This window comes from Anopheles nili, chromosome 3 (genome assembly GCF_943737925.1).
Source record: "Anopheles nili chromosome 3, idAnoNiliSN_F5_01, whole genome shotgun sequence".
NCBI classification, from domain to species: domain Eukaryota; kingdom Metazoa; phylum Arthropoda; class Insecta; order Diptera; family Culicidae; genus Anopheles; species Anopheles nili.
This window is the reverse complement of record NC_071292.1, coordinates 47,215,987-47,232,567: the sequence shown is the minus strand read 5'-3', so window position 1 is coordinate 47,232,567 and position 16,581 is coordinate 47,215,987. Positions and strand designations below refer to the sequence as shown.

Below are 16,581 nucleotides of genomic sequence, written 5' to 3'. Positions count from 1 at the left end.
CGCGGGCTTGCATCTATCGATACACCTTAAGGGCGGTCGATCTGCAGAATCAACCCCCTTTTGCGGACAGCGAATGTAGAGAGGACACGCAGACCGCGCAATGGAAACTGCCTGGAAACCCGTTTCCCTTGCCAACGCGATCGAGCCTCCGGTTGCGCGTACGATCGATCTGCGGCTGGAATATATTAAATTCACCCTTCGTCGGTTGCCCTTTCGAGCTGCTCGCGGTTCACCGTTTCGTGGGGCGATGCGTTGGTTGCTCGCGATCGCAAGACGGTGGCCATTTTGCAGTTTCGTTTTGTTTTTTTTTTCATTTCTTTTTTTTCTTCATCCCACTTTCGGCCAGGGGCGGACGACGTGGACATCAGACACACCGAGGGCGCATGCACATTGGAGGACATTTTGATGAATTAATTGACTTGGTTTTGTTTTAGCGCTTCATTCGGGCGAACGCAAAAAAAAAGGCTGCCGCCTTCAATGGACTCGAATCTCGACCGGAAAAGGGAGGAATTTCAAATTCTCCACCCTACTCTTGGTTTTAATTTATTCTGGAACGCGGCACGATGCGGGAAAGTAAACGTGTTGAAGTGACGCACAAAATGGCGGGGTTTTTTTCTTTGTGCTCCTTGAAATGCTCCTTAAATTAAGAATAGGACCCAAAAGTGCTGTGGTTTGGAAATTAAATTACACGTTGCAACACCTTTCCCGAATCATCATTATTAGCAAAACAATATGCTTGTTGGCTCGTTTTTATATGGCTTTAAGGCTCAACTCAACGTTCAATGGGAGGTTCGAAAGGATTGAAAGGAACTACTAAAACGTCAATACTCACTGCGTCCTCAGGGTGAAGGCTGCGCTGGTGATGCTTGAGGGCAGATGCAGGCCCTTGATGATCTCCTGCCACAGCTTCTTATTTATCACGTCGACGAGTCCGCCGCGTGCGATGACCAAGTTGTACAGTTCGTACAAATCCAGCACCGACTTAGCCATGATCGGTAGACGGTTGATCGGTGTGCCTGTGAAGTGGGAGAAAGAAAGAACGAAAAAAAGGGGGTTTAGTATGATGTCCTTCTCATGCGTGAAAAGAAGCTCGATTGATACCGAAACGCTCGTTTGCTCGGCTCGTGCACCGAAAAGCGCTGCATTTGTCATTGGAAATCCGACCACTCGCTTCTCACGCGGATCCAGCAGTCCACGTTGCAAGCAGCCGTCCCCGGCAGCTCTCAGTGACGGAGTCTATTTTTATTTATTGCCCGCTTTTATTATGGTAACAAGAAGTGACCTCCTGACACGGGCCCCCAGTATCCGCTCTGTGCGTCCTTAAAGCCGCAGAGAAGTTCCCGGCACGATCCGCAAGACCGGCGGTCCCAAGAAGCGAGGAGGAACGGAGTCGAAGATCATTATCCGAGGAAAAATATACACCCAATGGTAACAATAATAACAGCAGTAGCAACATCAACAATGTGACGGTGGCGGCTACTGGCCATCGAGGCTGCGACGTACGACAAAATACATCGCAGCACCACCGCCGAACGCGAGATCTGACAATCAATTTTGACATCTTTGCCGCGAGACATGCGCGTGCATATTTTCGGTGGCGCGACAGTGCGCGGGAAAAAAACACACACACAAGAAGATGATGAAGGAGGAGAGAAGGCGAGAGGGGGGTGGTGGCACGACCCCGTGGTGTGTATAAATGATGAATATGTTCATCAGACGGCCGAACGAAACTCTTTCCCGTAGGACCCCACCGGTGCTGTGTGGAGCCTTTTTCGGGCGGGAAAAACGTTTCGAATTCGAGGGAAATTATCATCATTCACCGATCGGAACATCGGAGGGTTGGTGCCATTCGCTTGGCCAAGTGACGCTGACTGGCTGGGATGGATTTTGAGGCTCCGTTTTTGTAATTATTTAATTTCATAATGAAAGTGTCGTGGAGTGGCCAATCTGCCCAGTGTTGTTGCTAATGCCGTCGAATTTGTCCAGCCGGGATGAAATTGTTTAATTTGATACAGCTTTTCAGACGATCGGCGATCCGTTATTATCCAAATGGTGAAAATCAGTTACTTGAGTGGTTGGTTAAGGTGATGCCGTAAATCGATCACGTTGGACGAATGTTCGTTTCCTTTTCATAACGCCCGCAGGGGTCAATATTGATGATGAATTTCCCCGAGGAAAGCCGTTTCAGCGCTGGAAGATTAAACACATCACACTTTCCCTCCATATCTCTCTCTCTCTCGCTTTCTCTTGCTTTCTATCCATCTCTCCTCGAGATCGCAACATCATCCAACGACCCAATAACTCATCTCAACTTCGCCATCTGCCCTCTCCGAGAAAAAAAAAACACGCTGCTACTGTTGTTTCTAAATAAAAATTATGATTAAAAGGTTGTGCGCGGCTTCGGTCGCAGGGCGCGGGTGTTGGTTTCGAAAATATTTTGACAAATTAGCCACGCGGTCCTTCTGCCAACCTCCGAAAAAACAAAAAAAATAGAAAAACGCACGCCCACTAATGAACGATCGGCGCCCCCACGCGTTCGCTAATGCGATCGTCCTCGTACGATTTAGCGATTTGCTTCCATCTTCATCATCGTTGCCCATCGTGGCGCATTATCAACGTCATTTAAGAAAAGCCCTCTCCTCCTCCCCAGCCCCCTCCCCCACTCCCACTGGCTCTTGTCACCCTCTCCTGCTGTATGGGGGTGTGTTGTGACATGCGCTTTTCCAAACAAACGCCACCGCACTCGGGTCGACCCTAACGAGTGTCGCGTGGAAAAATACAATTTATTCGTCCCGCGGTAGGTTACGAGGAAAAACCGCTGGAAACCGAAAGGAAGGAAATGGAAAGCGCAGCTCGCGGAAAGTTCTTCTACACCGCACCCCGTTGGGGAAATTGAGTTGTTTGTAAACTGCGGTGCGTTGGGAAAACACAAACATGCCGCGATCGTCGAGCTACTTTGTATTATTGCTAATGATTGAAAACGTTGCCAAAATGGGTTGCGGTTTTGGTGGGTCGCTGTCGCTGTCAAAGTGTGCCTGCAATTTTTCCTTTCATGTGCATTCACAAGACAGGTGAGCTGAGAATCGACCGAGCACGTGCTAATTCCAATGCACGACGACACAGTGGACATTTAATAAGGCCTCTCGGCGGTGGAATGATTGCCAACCGATCGAACCCGATGACGGTGGGCGCATTTTTCCTTGTCTTAGCAAAATTGCGACACAAGGTTTGTGGAAGTGAACGGGGCGCTAAAAAAAAAAAACAACAGGAAACTAATCCAAGACAGAGGTCGAAAAGGTGGCGGTAAAATAATACTACGAAATAGTACGCTCAACATTCGAACGCAGGACGAACTGCGACGGTAAGGTAGGACACGAGCGAAAAATAAGAAACTTTGATATAATCGGACTAAGACGACATCGCCGGGGACAGGAATCGAACCAGACCTCGAAGGAGATACATGATACCCGGCACCGGTGTGCACACTTTGAGGGTTTCCCGAAAGGTTGTTGTTTTGTTTCCGACCGAACCCGCGCTCGTTGGCCACGTCGTTTGCCTTCAATTGATACGAATCGGATTACACGCGCAAAATGAAAAGCAGCGAAAAACGAAACGGACGCTGGCACGCGGGTGGCATTGTTGTAGCGTAGTGCATCGATAATGATGCGGATGCAAATTAAGTTAGTTTGTTGGTGCAAACGATCCTGTGCTGCCTGTGTGCCTGGTGTGGGAGGGTTGCTATTTGCTTCGGGAGCCCCAGGGTCCACCCCAGTGGACGCTTTCGCTAGTATTATTGATCTGTGATCGAGTGCGATGAGGCTTTTTATAGGAAAATGAATGGCTCGAATTTTCTGCACGAACCTTGCAGGAAAGCCCTCAAGAAAACGTGTGACACAGTAATGTTGGTGGAAAACTAAATTCAGGACGCGTTTTATTGACATTTTTAGATCCCCACTACACCAGGTGCTAACTCCATTTGTTATACCCGTTCCAGAGAACGGAGAATCTAAAATCTAAAACCTTTCCACAGCACGGAAAAAAGGCAGAAGTCCATGTGCTCTACCGTCATCATCGCGATCGCGCACGATTCGTGGCACAACAATTCGAATTTTCATTCGAAAATAGAAAACTCTCCCCCGCCCGAGGGGAAGCGAACGAAGCAAAATAAAATAAAAATCCCGTCAACGATGCATTAATCAAATGTAGCTCCCCCGACACGCCGGTGTCGGATCTTCAAGATCTTCACGATCACCAGCGTTCACGTTCGTCGTCGTGTTGCTCCTTTTAATTTCGGTCGCTCTTCGGTCGAACGATCGGTCGCGCGGTGGTGCATGTTTTCATCTGTCAGACTTAATTCTCGATTCCTGCGTCCGATTATTTTCCCGGGAAAATCGAGAAATCGGTCGGCTTCGGTGGACGGATATAAACCACCGCCAGCAGCCACTGTTGTCCTCTGCAGTATTCTGTTATTTTTTATTTTGCTTTCGTATAAATTCTTCTCTCTCTACAGCCACGGTCGGTTTTTATTCCATCCGAGGTGCAACCGAATTTTCCTCACCACAAAAACGCAAACGCTCGCGCGCGTCCAAGCGATCGGTAGCGCGGGATGGAAACAAAAACACAGCTCCATGACAGAATCCATTAGTTTGGTTAATTTCGGTGGGGGTGTACTTTTTTCTTCGTCCAGAAATCGAGCCTTGCAACACACGGTGGAGGAGTTTTTTTGTCTTACTCTCTTGCCCTTGTTTGATATAAATCCTCCATTCTGTCGAATCTTCGAACAAACGGGACACAAATTGTGGTAAAAAGCAGGCGCGCTGCATGTTCGTCATTATAATGAGATGATCCCATCTCGCGATCGCGCTGCGTTTTTTTGTGTGAGAATATTTTTCACGAGTGATCGTCCGGACGAGAAACGCTTCCAAAAAAGTGGGTGGAACGAATCGGACTGACTCGAACTCGATAGCAGCTCGTTTCCGATTGAGCACGTTGCCGCTTTGGAGGATGATATCAATTAATTGGCTTGCCAAACAGCCTGCTTACATGTTATGGGGCGTCAACTTATCAGCTCCACACGCAATATCTCATCAAGTGCGCGCACGAGCGCAGAATAAAACACATGTTTTGTGGGGCATTTCTGGTTTTCTAAGTTTTTTTTTCTCTACTCGCTCGCTCTCCCCCTTTTCATGAAGCATTCCGACGCCTCACATTCTCGCTCGGGCGAGGCCGGTTCCATCTGTATTCGCTCTATGGACTATTAAAAAAACTAGAACCAACGAATGAAGCCAGCGAGCGTAAGTGAACAGTGTTTACAGGGCTTTGCCGCTGCTCGATGGTAATCGCTCAAAACGAAACAGCTTCGAGGTGGAAAATTCCACCCAAAACCGGCCCTACACTCGTACTACTCCATGCACGAGGGAGTAAGTGTTATTTTTCATTTCAATCAACCGATCAAATCATCGCGCACTGTTTGCCACAAAATAGACGCGTTATAAATCACATTAAAAAGCTATAAAACCGCAAAAACGAGCGCGCTCGCCAGGGGCACACGGGCACGCTTTCGGCACACCACAAGAGGGAAAGCATCGTAAGAGAGAGAAACAAGAAATACCCAACCCGGCTTTCTCGAGAATAAAAAAAAAACCGGCGGCTTCACACTTTTCATCTCACTGCGCGGGACCATCAAGTGTTGGCCAAGGCAGCTCACGGGTTGTGGTGCGGAAGGCGCGATTTAGATTTTTGGTTTTATGCTGATATAAAATTTATTTCTCTCGCACCCAAAACGCAACCGAAGGCGGTGAGAAGTTGGCCCAAGTTGGAGAACGGTGGATAAGATAAACAGATGCTTTTGCGCTCAGTGAGCTAACCAGGCAGCGAACCGAGCAAGGAATCGCGGACGGAATAAGCATCGGAAAGGGACTTTGAAGCAAGGGCTACCGGGGCAATGATGTGCCGGAGATTTATTGGATATGAAATTGAAAAGAGTGATAACTTGAAGGTTAAAGAAATTCACCCCTTCGCAAAGGAGGTGTTAGAATGGTGGCGTGTTAGAAATTCTTCTCAGCGAAGTAACACGTAAATTTGCAAGCCTGTCTGCCTGTGCCAACGAAAATGGCCACGAGTTCTTACACCGGAAAGACACACAAACAAAAGAAAAGCTCATTCATCGTAGTGATTATCAAAATTTGGAAGCGCTTTTTCCTTATCCAATTGAGCGAGTGAGCGTTTCTTTCTGTCTTCTTCAGCTCACTCCACTTGTCATGTCACTCGATTATTAACCAAACGCAGCAGCGAAATAATCCCCCGAGGCTACAATTTAATCAGCCCCAAAAAGTGCGAGCCATTTTTTCGGCCGTCTTTTGTTTGCCGATCGCCGCGTGCTGCCAGAGGAGAATTAAAAATGGACTCTGACAAACAAACAAACAAAAAAAAAAACGGCGCAGGGAAAACTCAAAGGTGGACGCGCAACTGGCGCACAAAGGGCGCAGAAAAAAAGGGACACCATCGTGTATAAAACCGAACGAAAACTACCCTCGATGATTGCGCGGCCGATTTCATATCTTGCTTCTTGGCTTAGTCGCGCGCGCGTGGTTCGTTCTGAGCGTTTAATTGCATGCATTTTTCTTCCACTCGGCAAACCTCGTGTGTATTGGTGTGCGTGTGTGTGTACGTGCACTACACATATGCACAAATTTTCTGCGCGAAGGGCCACGGCCACGATAGCACACACAAATAATGAAGGTGGCCTAAGTAGGGAGGGAGCATAAAATCAACAACAAAAAAATGAGCAACAAAAAAAATCCACATAATCCGCAACAACAACTCCGTGTGTCGGTTAAGTGTAAAAACTAAAGAAAGCCGACCGACTTTTCGGGGTGCATCTTGGTAGGCTTGGGCCACCGTGAACCGAACCGTTTGCTGCATCGCAAAAAAGGGGGAAAATTGCGCGCGTGTGCTTTGCGATATTCAAATTGCACTGGCACGGCAATTTAATGCACACACACACATATTTCTCGCAGCGCGTGAGCCTCTTTTTCAAACGCAGTAGTCGGTGCAGTTGTTGCGAGGTCGGGAAAAACGCCATATTTGTTTTCCCGGATCCATTCACCGCGAAATGAGAAACTCCATGAAGTGATTAACAAAAGATGGCGTCAATCGTAATTTCTGCGGAACGTGTCGTAAATATATTTAATAAATATTCCACCATTAAAGGTAGTGCAATAAAAGCTGAGTTCCGAACCGAAACCGTGGGGGGATTGAGCATTTTCTCGACGGACCACCTTGCTTCTGCCCGGTGCCATTTTGTCCGCGTTACGGAAAGCCACGGAAAGGCAGCAGCAGCAGCACGGACGCAAGAGGCCACCGTACCCTGCATAATCTGCATGAATATGTAATAAAATTATTAAATATAATTATTTCTTATCCCGGGTTAGCACCACAAGCGACCGTTCGTCCCACCCCGTTTGCTCGACGACATTGCCACCAAAACCCGTAAAAAGCCAACGAACTTCTTCGCTGTTCCGTGTGGCCCAAGCCACTGCAAATATGCTGAGGCTCATTCGTGTTTCCCTGCGTTCTTGGCCGTTTGCAAAAGCCACGAAGGAAATGGTCGCACTGGGACCGAGAAAGGAAGAAACGTAAGCTCGCAACGAAGAACAAAACGAAACGGCACATAATTTTAATGCTTCGTCAATGATTATCGATCCGTCCGTTCGCCGCTACGTCCTGTGGCGAATGCACACCGTTTGGATGCAAGTTGTGCCATTGCTCGACGCCCAGACCGCCGGCAAGGAGAATGCAGAGAGACAAAACGTGCCGTTAGCTGCTTTAGAAACCACGCACGAACGTAACGAATGTCGTCGGATATAAAACAACGCTCGCAGGATGACGAATCCACGATGGGCCACCTTCTCGCTCTTCCATCATTGGTGTTTCCCCGGTTTCCGTGGTATGACAAACTGCAAATATGGAGTTACGGGAATTCATTCGTTTCTAAGACCAATCGTCGCTTGCAGCACTCGAGAGTCGACTTCATTAGTACGGCTCGAGTTTGGGTGGTGTAAAGCAACGAAAACACCCTGCCAGATCTCGCGTGTAGGACCGCACATTTTTTTTGCCCATTTCTTCATTACTTCATTCATGGGCGCGCGCTGGATACACGGTTGGCTCGTCAACGGTCAACGGAAATCATTGTGCGCGTTTGTACATGGCCCATCGAAAAGGATGATGCAACGCGCGGGCAAATGTTGATTCAATTAATTAAGTCAATATTAGCCGTTCACAGCTAGCACGGAGCGTGCCCTGTGTGTGTGTGTGTCCGTTCATTCCCAACATCCGGAGGACATGCGCGCCTGGCCAGCCTGCCTGCCTGGTCTGTCCTCGGGTGGGCTTTGTCTAGCGCACGAGGGTAACAACATCACTTCGAACAGGCTGATGAACTGTTTCACCAGCGACGAGCTCCAACATCCGTCGGGTTGGGGGTGTGAGTATTTTGTTTGAATTTGAACCCAAATGGATATGGGGGCAAGATCGAGCGATCCGGACGCGACTTTTAATTGACGTTAGACACGTCGAGATTGCAGGCAGTATATCTCAACCGATCCTCAAACCAGCGGAATGCCGATCGTTTTGCTCGCATTCCCTAATGACGATCGATTCCGTTAGGTCCGTGGAATGTGTCAAAATAATTGACATTTGGCGGACCTCTTTAAGTAGGCTTTTCTTTTCATTATTTTTTTCTTTCCAAAAAATCGAGGCCATCCTTGATCCGTCCCGGGGCGGTGAAAAGATCGAAGATTTCCACACAAATTAATCGCTTTCCACCGGACGCATACACCCATACACACGCAAATTGAAGACATCGTCTCGGTTTCGAACCCTTCGTTCCACGGCTACTTTGTTGCCGAAATGGCGGCTGTCTCCCGAGAGAGGCTGGCTCAAATCAGCGTGAATCAATATTTACGCTTACCCCGGTGAAGGTGGTTGGCGAAAATTAGCCACGGTACTTCCTTTTTTTTTACTCCACGACACCAAACGTCGCGAACGTCCTAAAATACCTCCCCGGCGGCGGCATCGGTTGAAGTGAGTTGGAGGTGTAGCGACAAAAACAATAAAAAAAAAAAGATCTTAGCTGGAGCAGTTCGCGCGACCGCGAGGCGAGACTAGCCGCGGGCATGAACTAGACTTAGAAAACATAAAACAAAAATGGACAAGCAGACTCTGTGCGGCTTTTGGTAGCAGACAACGCGACTCGTTCGTTCGTCACCATATAAAATGCTTTATTTGCGTGCGACAAAAAAAAGGGAAGCCAGTTCAGGGTGATGGTCTCCCGCTGGGTCTACCGTAGTTCCAGAGCCACAGAGAGCACACAACTACGGATCGTCCTCATCACGGTAGTTGCGGAAAACATTACGCATTGGAATCGTCGAACGAGTCTCTCGTCAGATATATGTCGTGTCGCGGGTTCTCGTTTGAACCGGCTCCGTGGGACTCGACGAGGGCGCACCGGGGATAGCGAAATGTTTTTACACTAAATTAACATATGTTAGACATCGAATGTCAGTCTCGAAAGGGAACGCCCGTGCCCGTGAACGAGATGGTCTCGCAATCCTCTCGTCACAACTCGATCGAACGGCTCTCCCTGGTTGAATTTTCTCCCCCCCCAAATGAAACGTGAGGATGAAAACACGTGCGGCCTTTGTGCCTTTCCGATCCGCGGATACTAGAAATAGCATTTATAGACGCCTTAAAAAATATATACATCTCAATATGTATAATTAGAGATCCACTTTGCGCACCGGCGGCTCACGAAGAGAGAAGATGTCATCCATCAGGACGCTCGCGCGCACGCGGGTCAGAGATGGTTTCAATCAATTCCCGCGGACGAAATGCCAACCCCGAGCCGAGTTGATGAAGCATCATCGAGATGATGGCGGTCGGTTGGTGGGTTTTAAATCAGGAAAAATTGACTTCCTGTGCCTGGTCACGCGGGGACAAAACACTCTTGCCGTTTGCTTTCTCTCACCCACCCTACGCCTTTCGATGCGGCATGTAATTATAAATCGAAATGGAAGTACCATTTGGGAAACCCAATGCTTGCTTACCCACGGCACCGGGGCTGGATGAGCGCCGCGCTCGATCGGAAAATGGACGCGGTCGCATTAGCAAGTGGATTGAATTTCCCGGTTTCGCGGTGTTGTCTCGTCGGTTTTAATGGCCACAAACTCCGGTGTACACAAAAAGCCGGCGGCGGGTTCAGAAGGGCGCAGCAAAAGGTTCGCCCCCACCGATGGATCCGCGAGCTTGTGCGTTCGGATGCCTAATTGAAACATATGGTTCGTTTTTGTGCCGGTGGTTGAGAGTGCCGTTTGGAGTTTTCCGATCATTTGAAACACGAGAACACCCCGGGGCCCTGTCGGGTCTCGAGTTTTCCGTTCAAAGGCTTTCCGGGGCGTGTGGTTTGGTGCCGCGATATTGATTGCTTCCCACATGCGTGTAGGACACGAGGTGTAGAAATATTGAAAAATTACATTGCAAACACAATGTTGAAGCTGGCTTCAATCGATCGAAACGTGACTCATTTAATGCTCACATTCAAATGGGCGGATCGACGAATTGTACTGGGAATAAATCGAGGCAAAAACGATCGAAAGCCAAACAAAAAGCCCTCGCGTGGATAGACCACGACGGATGTTGCAACTCACGGCGATAAAGGGATGGCGCGTGAAAATGAATTATAACACCACTTCCTTCCTGTTGACCAGCGGCGGGACCACGTGACCGCGATCAAACCCAAACCCCAACGAGTCACGTGGCTTCATCCGGTTCGGACGGTTGATAGTTTCCCGGAACATTCCAAAACTTTACGGTCGTTCGGTGGAATGTCCATCGAAACGGCTGCGATTCATCTGCACACTATTTCCGACCGCTTCAAGCCGGAGAATCATCGTCGGTCGTTTGTTTGCACATTTTTCCGCCCAGAGCGAAAGAGGGCGTTTGTGGTTTCCATTTTTCCGCACACGCGCAATTCATCGTTGTCGCTGCCATGTGCTGCGTTTTATTCTCTCCCGCACCCGAGCAGGAGTGTGTGATTGTTTAATTGCACTCGTAAAAGCGACAATTTGAATACAATGCAACCGGCGCGTGATGTCGGCGATGCACATGTGCACGGCTTTTTTGAGATGAAAATGTCGCGGCGGTGAAATGAGAAGAAATATTCGCCACACGAAAAAAGCCAAGCTGATCTGACACACCGACGATCGTCGTCTTTCTTGAAGCATCGTTTATGTGTGTTGCAAGCGTTGATGCATCGTTGCAGCAGCAGGATCATTGGAGACATTTTTGCTCTTCTCTCTCTCACTCTCTCTCTCTCGACCTCGATGGTGCCGCTTTGTGTGCATCGATCGAGCCCTGCAGCATGTTGATCGTTTGCCTCGCAGCTTCGCGGGAATATTATTCATGAGACAAATTCCTCGAAAAGCAATAAAACGCGTGATGTATGTAACGATTTTAATACCCGCCTCGACCGACGCGCACGGCTTTTTGGGATGAGAAGAAAAATTAAATAATTGCCCTGTTCCGTGAAGCCGGCAGTTCGCTTTTCTCGCCCTTGACACTCGGGGGGCTGCATCTTGGATGTGTTTGAAGTTTTTCGACCTCCTCCCTGCACAATTGTCACACATGACGATGGTGGAAACAAAACCCTAGCCCTCGGCTGTAATATTCATAAGCACAAAAATAGCGTGGAGCGTTTGCTAAATGAATATAAATTGCACTAGCTCCAAAGGTGTCGGGGGAGGGCTTTTTTTTCCTTCCTCGACGTGTGATATGTGATTGGTTAGGCGAGGTCGATTTCCCACCGGGTTACTATCTAAACATAGCCCGCCCGTGGACGTGCGGTACAATCACCCCTCTTATCTTGACGGCATTTTCGTGCTTTTATGTTTGCTTCCACCCTTCTTTCGATGCTGGGTTCTGGGGACGAGCGAGCTGTCGAAGAGTACGATTGCAAAATAACGCCATCAACCGTTGGGGGGGGGGGAGGTGGTTCCAAGAAGAAGAAAAAAAAAAGCCTCCCAAAACAATAATCACCAAACCACACGTCATTCCGCGCGCCAAGACGGCCGCGCGACGGAAATGATGTACAAATAATTTTAGACGAACCTCCCAACTTCACCGCCTTAAGTGACATTTCCTCACCCTGGTGCCCCTGGCGACTTCCGCCCAGCGTGCCATTTGACCCTTCCCCTCCCCCTCCCCTCTCTCGGAGGGTCCAATCGATCCGTCCCGGAGCCAAACCGATGCCGTCCTTATACGTCCTCCTGGGGGCTAAAAAATAAAGCAGAAAATGCCGCCACTTCGGACCGATCTCATTTGTCAGCATTGTGAGAATGTGTGTCCACGATTTGGACGATCCTCGCTCTTTCTCTCGCGCGCACGCTACTTCATCGATCTATTTTTTCCCGTTCACTTGAAATCTGTCACGTGAATTACCATTATACACCCGCCGCGCGCGCGTCCATGGAAGGCTCCGCGTTTTATCCGATGGTCTATTCGTCCTCCTTCCTTTTGCTCTGTGTTGCTGGGGAATGACACTTACGGAAAGGGGGGTAAGGTAGATAGGGTAGTAGGTGGACACTCTTGCACCCAAATACGCCCACTCAATCAGCGAGACCGGACGAGGGCAACGGATGCCACACGCCACAACCATTGTCGTCGCCGCGGGACCTCGTCAATCATTTTCCCATCAAATCGTGAGGGAAGGGAAGTGAATCCGCGGTAGGAAAATTGGTGCGGGTCGCGGCCCAAGACAAGCGCGCTTTGACAAACGGAGGAAATTTCGGCCTTTCGGCCAAGGAAACCGTTTGTCAGCGCCATTTTCCACCCGCCGAGGGCCAGGGCAGGCAAATATCGAAAGATTACAGCATGAAAATCGTGCAACGGGGAGTGACAATTCGACTCCAAAAGGACGATAAGGGGGGAGGGCCGTATGAGGGGAGAAAGGGGAACTTGGGGACACATTTAAGGCGGGTATTAATAGTTTGCTTTCTAATGAGCGGAAAAATCGGTTCCCGCTTGATGGAAAGGTGAGTGTTTCGGTCGTCGTGAATTTTGTCACAAACTCGTCCCGTTTTGGGGGGCGAGAATTGGTTCCATGTTTTGCGGCATGCCTTGAGGCTCCTAAAGCAAAGCCATACAACAACTCTCGAAACCCCAACTCTGACAAAGGATGAGAGAAAATCAAAGCCCCACACACCGAGGGGCGCATTAATTCGTGTTATCCTTTAAATGGCAAAACAACAACACAAAAAACACACACACACTTTCCGTGGATGAAAAGGCGAACCACGTGCGTCAAAGTGCGCACGCGAAAGAATGAAAAATGGTCAATAAATAAAACCGCTGAAATCTTGTTAATGCCGTTTGCACGCGAAGCATTCGCTTCGTTATCACACGGCGGCGGCGGCGGTGGCCCCCAAACGTCAACACCTTGGTTTCGTGATTTCTTTCTCTCTCTCTCTCGCTCTTTCAGACGTGGGAAAGGCGAGTGTCTGAATGCCGACTGCACACGGATGCGCTTTGGGATGCAATTTATAAATATTATAATCGAATTATGCAGCCGTTCAGCATCGCTTTATGCGCGAGAGAGAAAGAAAGGGAGATGTGATGTAGAAGGACAGATTGTCTGTTTTTTTACGTACGAGGTTGATAAGTACCAGGAACAAAAAGGTAAATCACAATCTTCTAAAGCAAGATGATTGATTTTTATATGATAAATTAATTTGTAGAACTTCAGCAAAGAAGACTAGAAGCTTTCATGTTTCCATTACATGACAATATAGTAAAAAACATAGCTTATAACGAAAACAAAACTGTATGTCATACTGTACAAGTGGTAGCAAAGAAAATGCATAATAAATGATCTCGATACGTTGATGGCAGTGCTTAAAGATATCTTCATTCGTCATTCTTAACTGGAAAATAAATTGGTTAAGCATCCTTCAGCGCAATGTTTAGCCACATAAGCCCGATGGATGAAACTCCCCAACAGCAGGAGCATTTAAATCCCGTAACTTATCGATCAAGCACAAGGTATTCAATAAATTTGTAACCCTGCTAGAGGTACGGGGCCGTTGCTAATCGATCGTGCAAATTGTCGAATGAAGCGATTCCCCCGTGCCCGAAAGCGCTCCTTTTTAGTGAATATAACACTTCAATTTATCAATTTACGGCCTGTCAATTTTGGCGGCGCATGTTAGGCGGTCTCTCCCCGCGGGAAACCGATCTCGCCGATCGGCCGGACGCCGAGAAAGAAAAGCCCTCGCTACACACACACACACATACACACGCATAAAAAAACCCTTTCTCCTTTCCGGCACCTGGGCCCTATGGCAATGGCAAAGCCCCACCCGATACCATACGATAGCGATTGCGGTCAACAACAGCTGCTCTCTTTGGCAGGGCTAACGAGACTCCAGCGGAGGGTATTATGGCTTTCGAGAGCCTGCAGAGTGTGCCGCCGGTGTGGTAAAGTGTGAAATCTTCCACCAGGCTTCTGCACCTTTTCCGTCATAATGGTGGTTTCAGTTCCATTTCGAGGTGGTGGATTTTTGTTTTCGTCCACCCAAAACGATCGCGTGTGTCCCGGTTTTCCGCTGGCCGTGGATGTTTTACGCGGTAGCGTAGGGTAGAATCCGCACGATCCCTAAGGGTGCACCGGTGTTTAAGGGGTGGGAAAAATTCACCACTTCTCGCACGAAGTGAGCTTTCGATTGAGCGCTTCAGGCGGCCTCCTGCCTGCTGGAATCACGCGCGCAACAAAATCGCTTTATATCGAGCGGTCCAGAAACGCGCGGATAGCAGATTTATTACTAATTGAAATTTAATTTACAATTTCGCCTGTCCACATCACCCAGCCGGGGTTTTTCGACCACCAAAAGTACGCGCGGAACTCGCGTTTCAACGCTTCGAAATCGACAGATTCGATTAACATCGGGCCGATAGTCGTGCCGCGGTTTGATATCGATCTCGTTGAGGCACGATCGCTAATCGATTTCGATGCAGGTCAAAACAACCAACCAGACGTGGCGTCGAGAAGAAAGGAGGCACGAATTTTATTAGCGATGACATTCTGCAGTTCACCGTGGCAATATTTTACTTGCTAATTGTATTTATTATTCGATTATGAGCTAGTCTCTTTTTGTTGCGAGGATTGGAAAGCGTGGATGATTTTTGTACCACTTGCGGCGTGCCTTAAAGCATTGATTTTAAGCAAATGTACCAAAACGTGTTGGACTGGAAGTGATAAATTGATTATAAGTTATGATATGATATGATTTTCAATTGACCAAGCGAATATTTTTTCTCTACTCTCTTTTTTATATTATTATTCAACTTACTTAAAATGATTTATTTTTATTAAATGGTGCTATTAGTTAGTTAGTTATTTATTTAAGAACGGCCTGGCCGTATTTAGATTTGGATATTTTTTTGTGAGCTGAAAGGCATTTCCTCCCAACAGCCGCTGAGAGCCTTATTATCCCGGGATTACTCGGTTGAAATGATGTAACTAGAAATTAACAAAATTCATTATCGAACCTCTTGTAATTTTGGAACAAAATCGCTTTTAAAAATATATCGAGGCTATTGATCAATGTAAATACAAATAACATTATTTCAATTACGCTCGTCTGGTATCCCTTTTCGGGTAGTCAAACCTGTTAGGACTTTACAAAAACACACACAGCTTGCCGGGACTGCCTCCAGCGTTTGCCAGTCATTGGCAGGTTTGCGAAACTAAAGCAACAAAAAAAACACCATCCTTTCCTTTGCATGTTCCATATGCAACAGCAAACGGCTGCCAACGAATGGGTTGTGATCGTTTGATTGACGTTTAATTGATTTAAGATTAGCTACCGAAGCAGAGTCGCAGGTCTGTCCGCCCTTTGTAACCCCCCCCCGGTAGTGTGTATTTATCTCACGATTCCGATCGAACACGTCCAGCCACGCCTCGAGGGTGACTCAACGGAAACAATGCACTCGCCAACATCGAAAGGCCCGCCACCGCCACATCTCGAGGATGCGTGTCGAAAGTGATGCCTGGAAGCTCGATCTTGTTCAATGATATGGCAACAGCACCGGTCCATCCTTTCGATGGGCGAAAGGCGATGGTAGAAGAAAAAAAAACACAACACACGGACGAGGAAGCCCACTTTGAAAAGGGACTCCCGATGACACAGCAACACTTGCACGTTGAACCAAACGGACGAAATGATGCTCGTTTGATCGGCCGACGATGGGGTGGGAAAGAGGCGGAGGGAAGGCATGGTCTCCCCCACCCCCCCCCCCCCCCCCCGGCTACCCCAAGTTTCGCCGGATCCGATCAATTCCCGACAAACCGGCAACACTTGCGAGGAATTTGTTTACAAAATTGTTTAAGTGCCGCGGCTTAGGGCTCCCATTTCAAACGACGCGTGCCGGTCTCGTCCTCGCCGCTTCTGGCATTCGATTGGTTGTAATCAATAGCTACCAGGGCCGAGAATGGGTGGGGGGGTGGGATTGGTGAGTGAAAGGCGGAGTGAT

At 48.3% G+C, this 16,581-nt stretch overlaps 1 protein-coding gene across 1 annotated transcript in view; it reads right to left on the bottom strand.

The window, feature by feature from the left end:
* Nucleotides 1–16,581, bottom strand: part of LOC128724459 (protein dead ringer) — an 89,867-nt gene that overhangs the window by 10,372 nt on the left and 62,914 nt on the right. Inside the window, exon 6 of the mRNA XM_053818183.1 lies at nt 833–1,016. Within this exon, the coding sequence (XP_053674158.1) occupies nt 833–1,016 (184 nt within the window). The remainder of the gene's footprint in view (nt 1–832; nt 1,017–16,581) is intronic.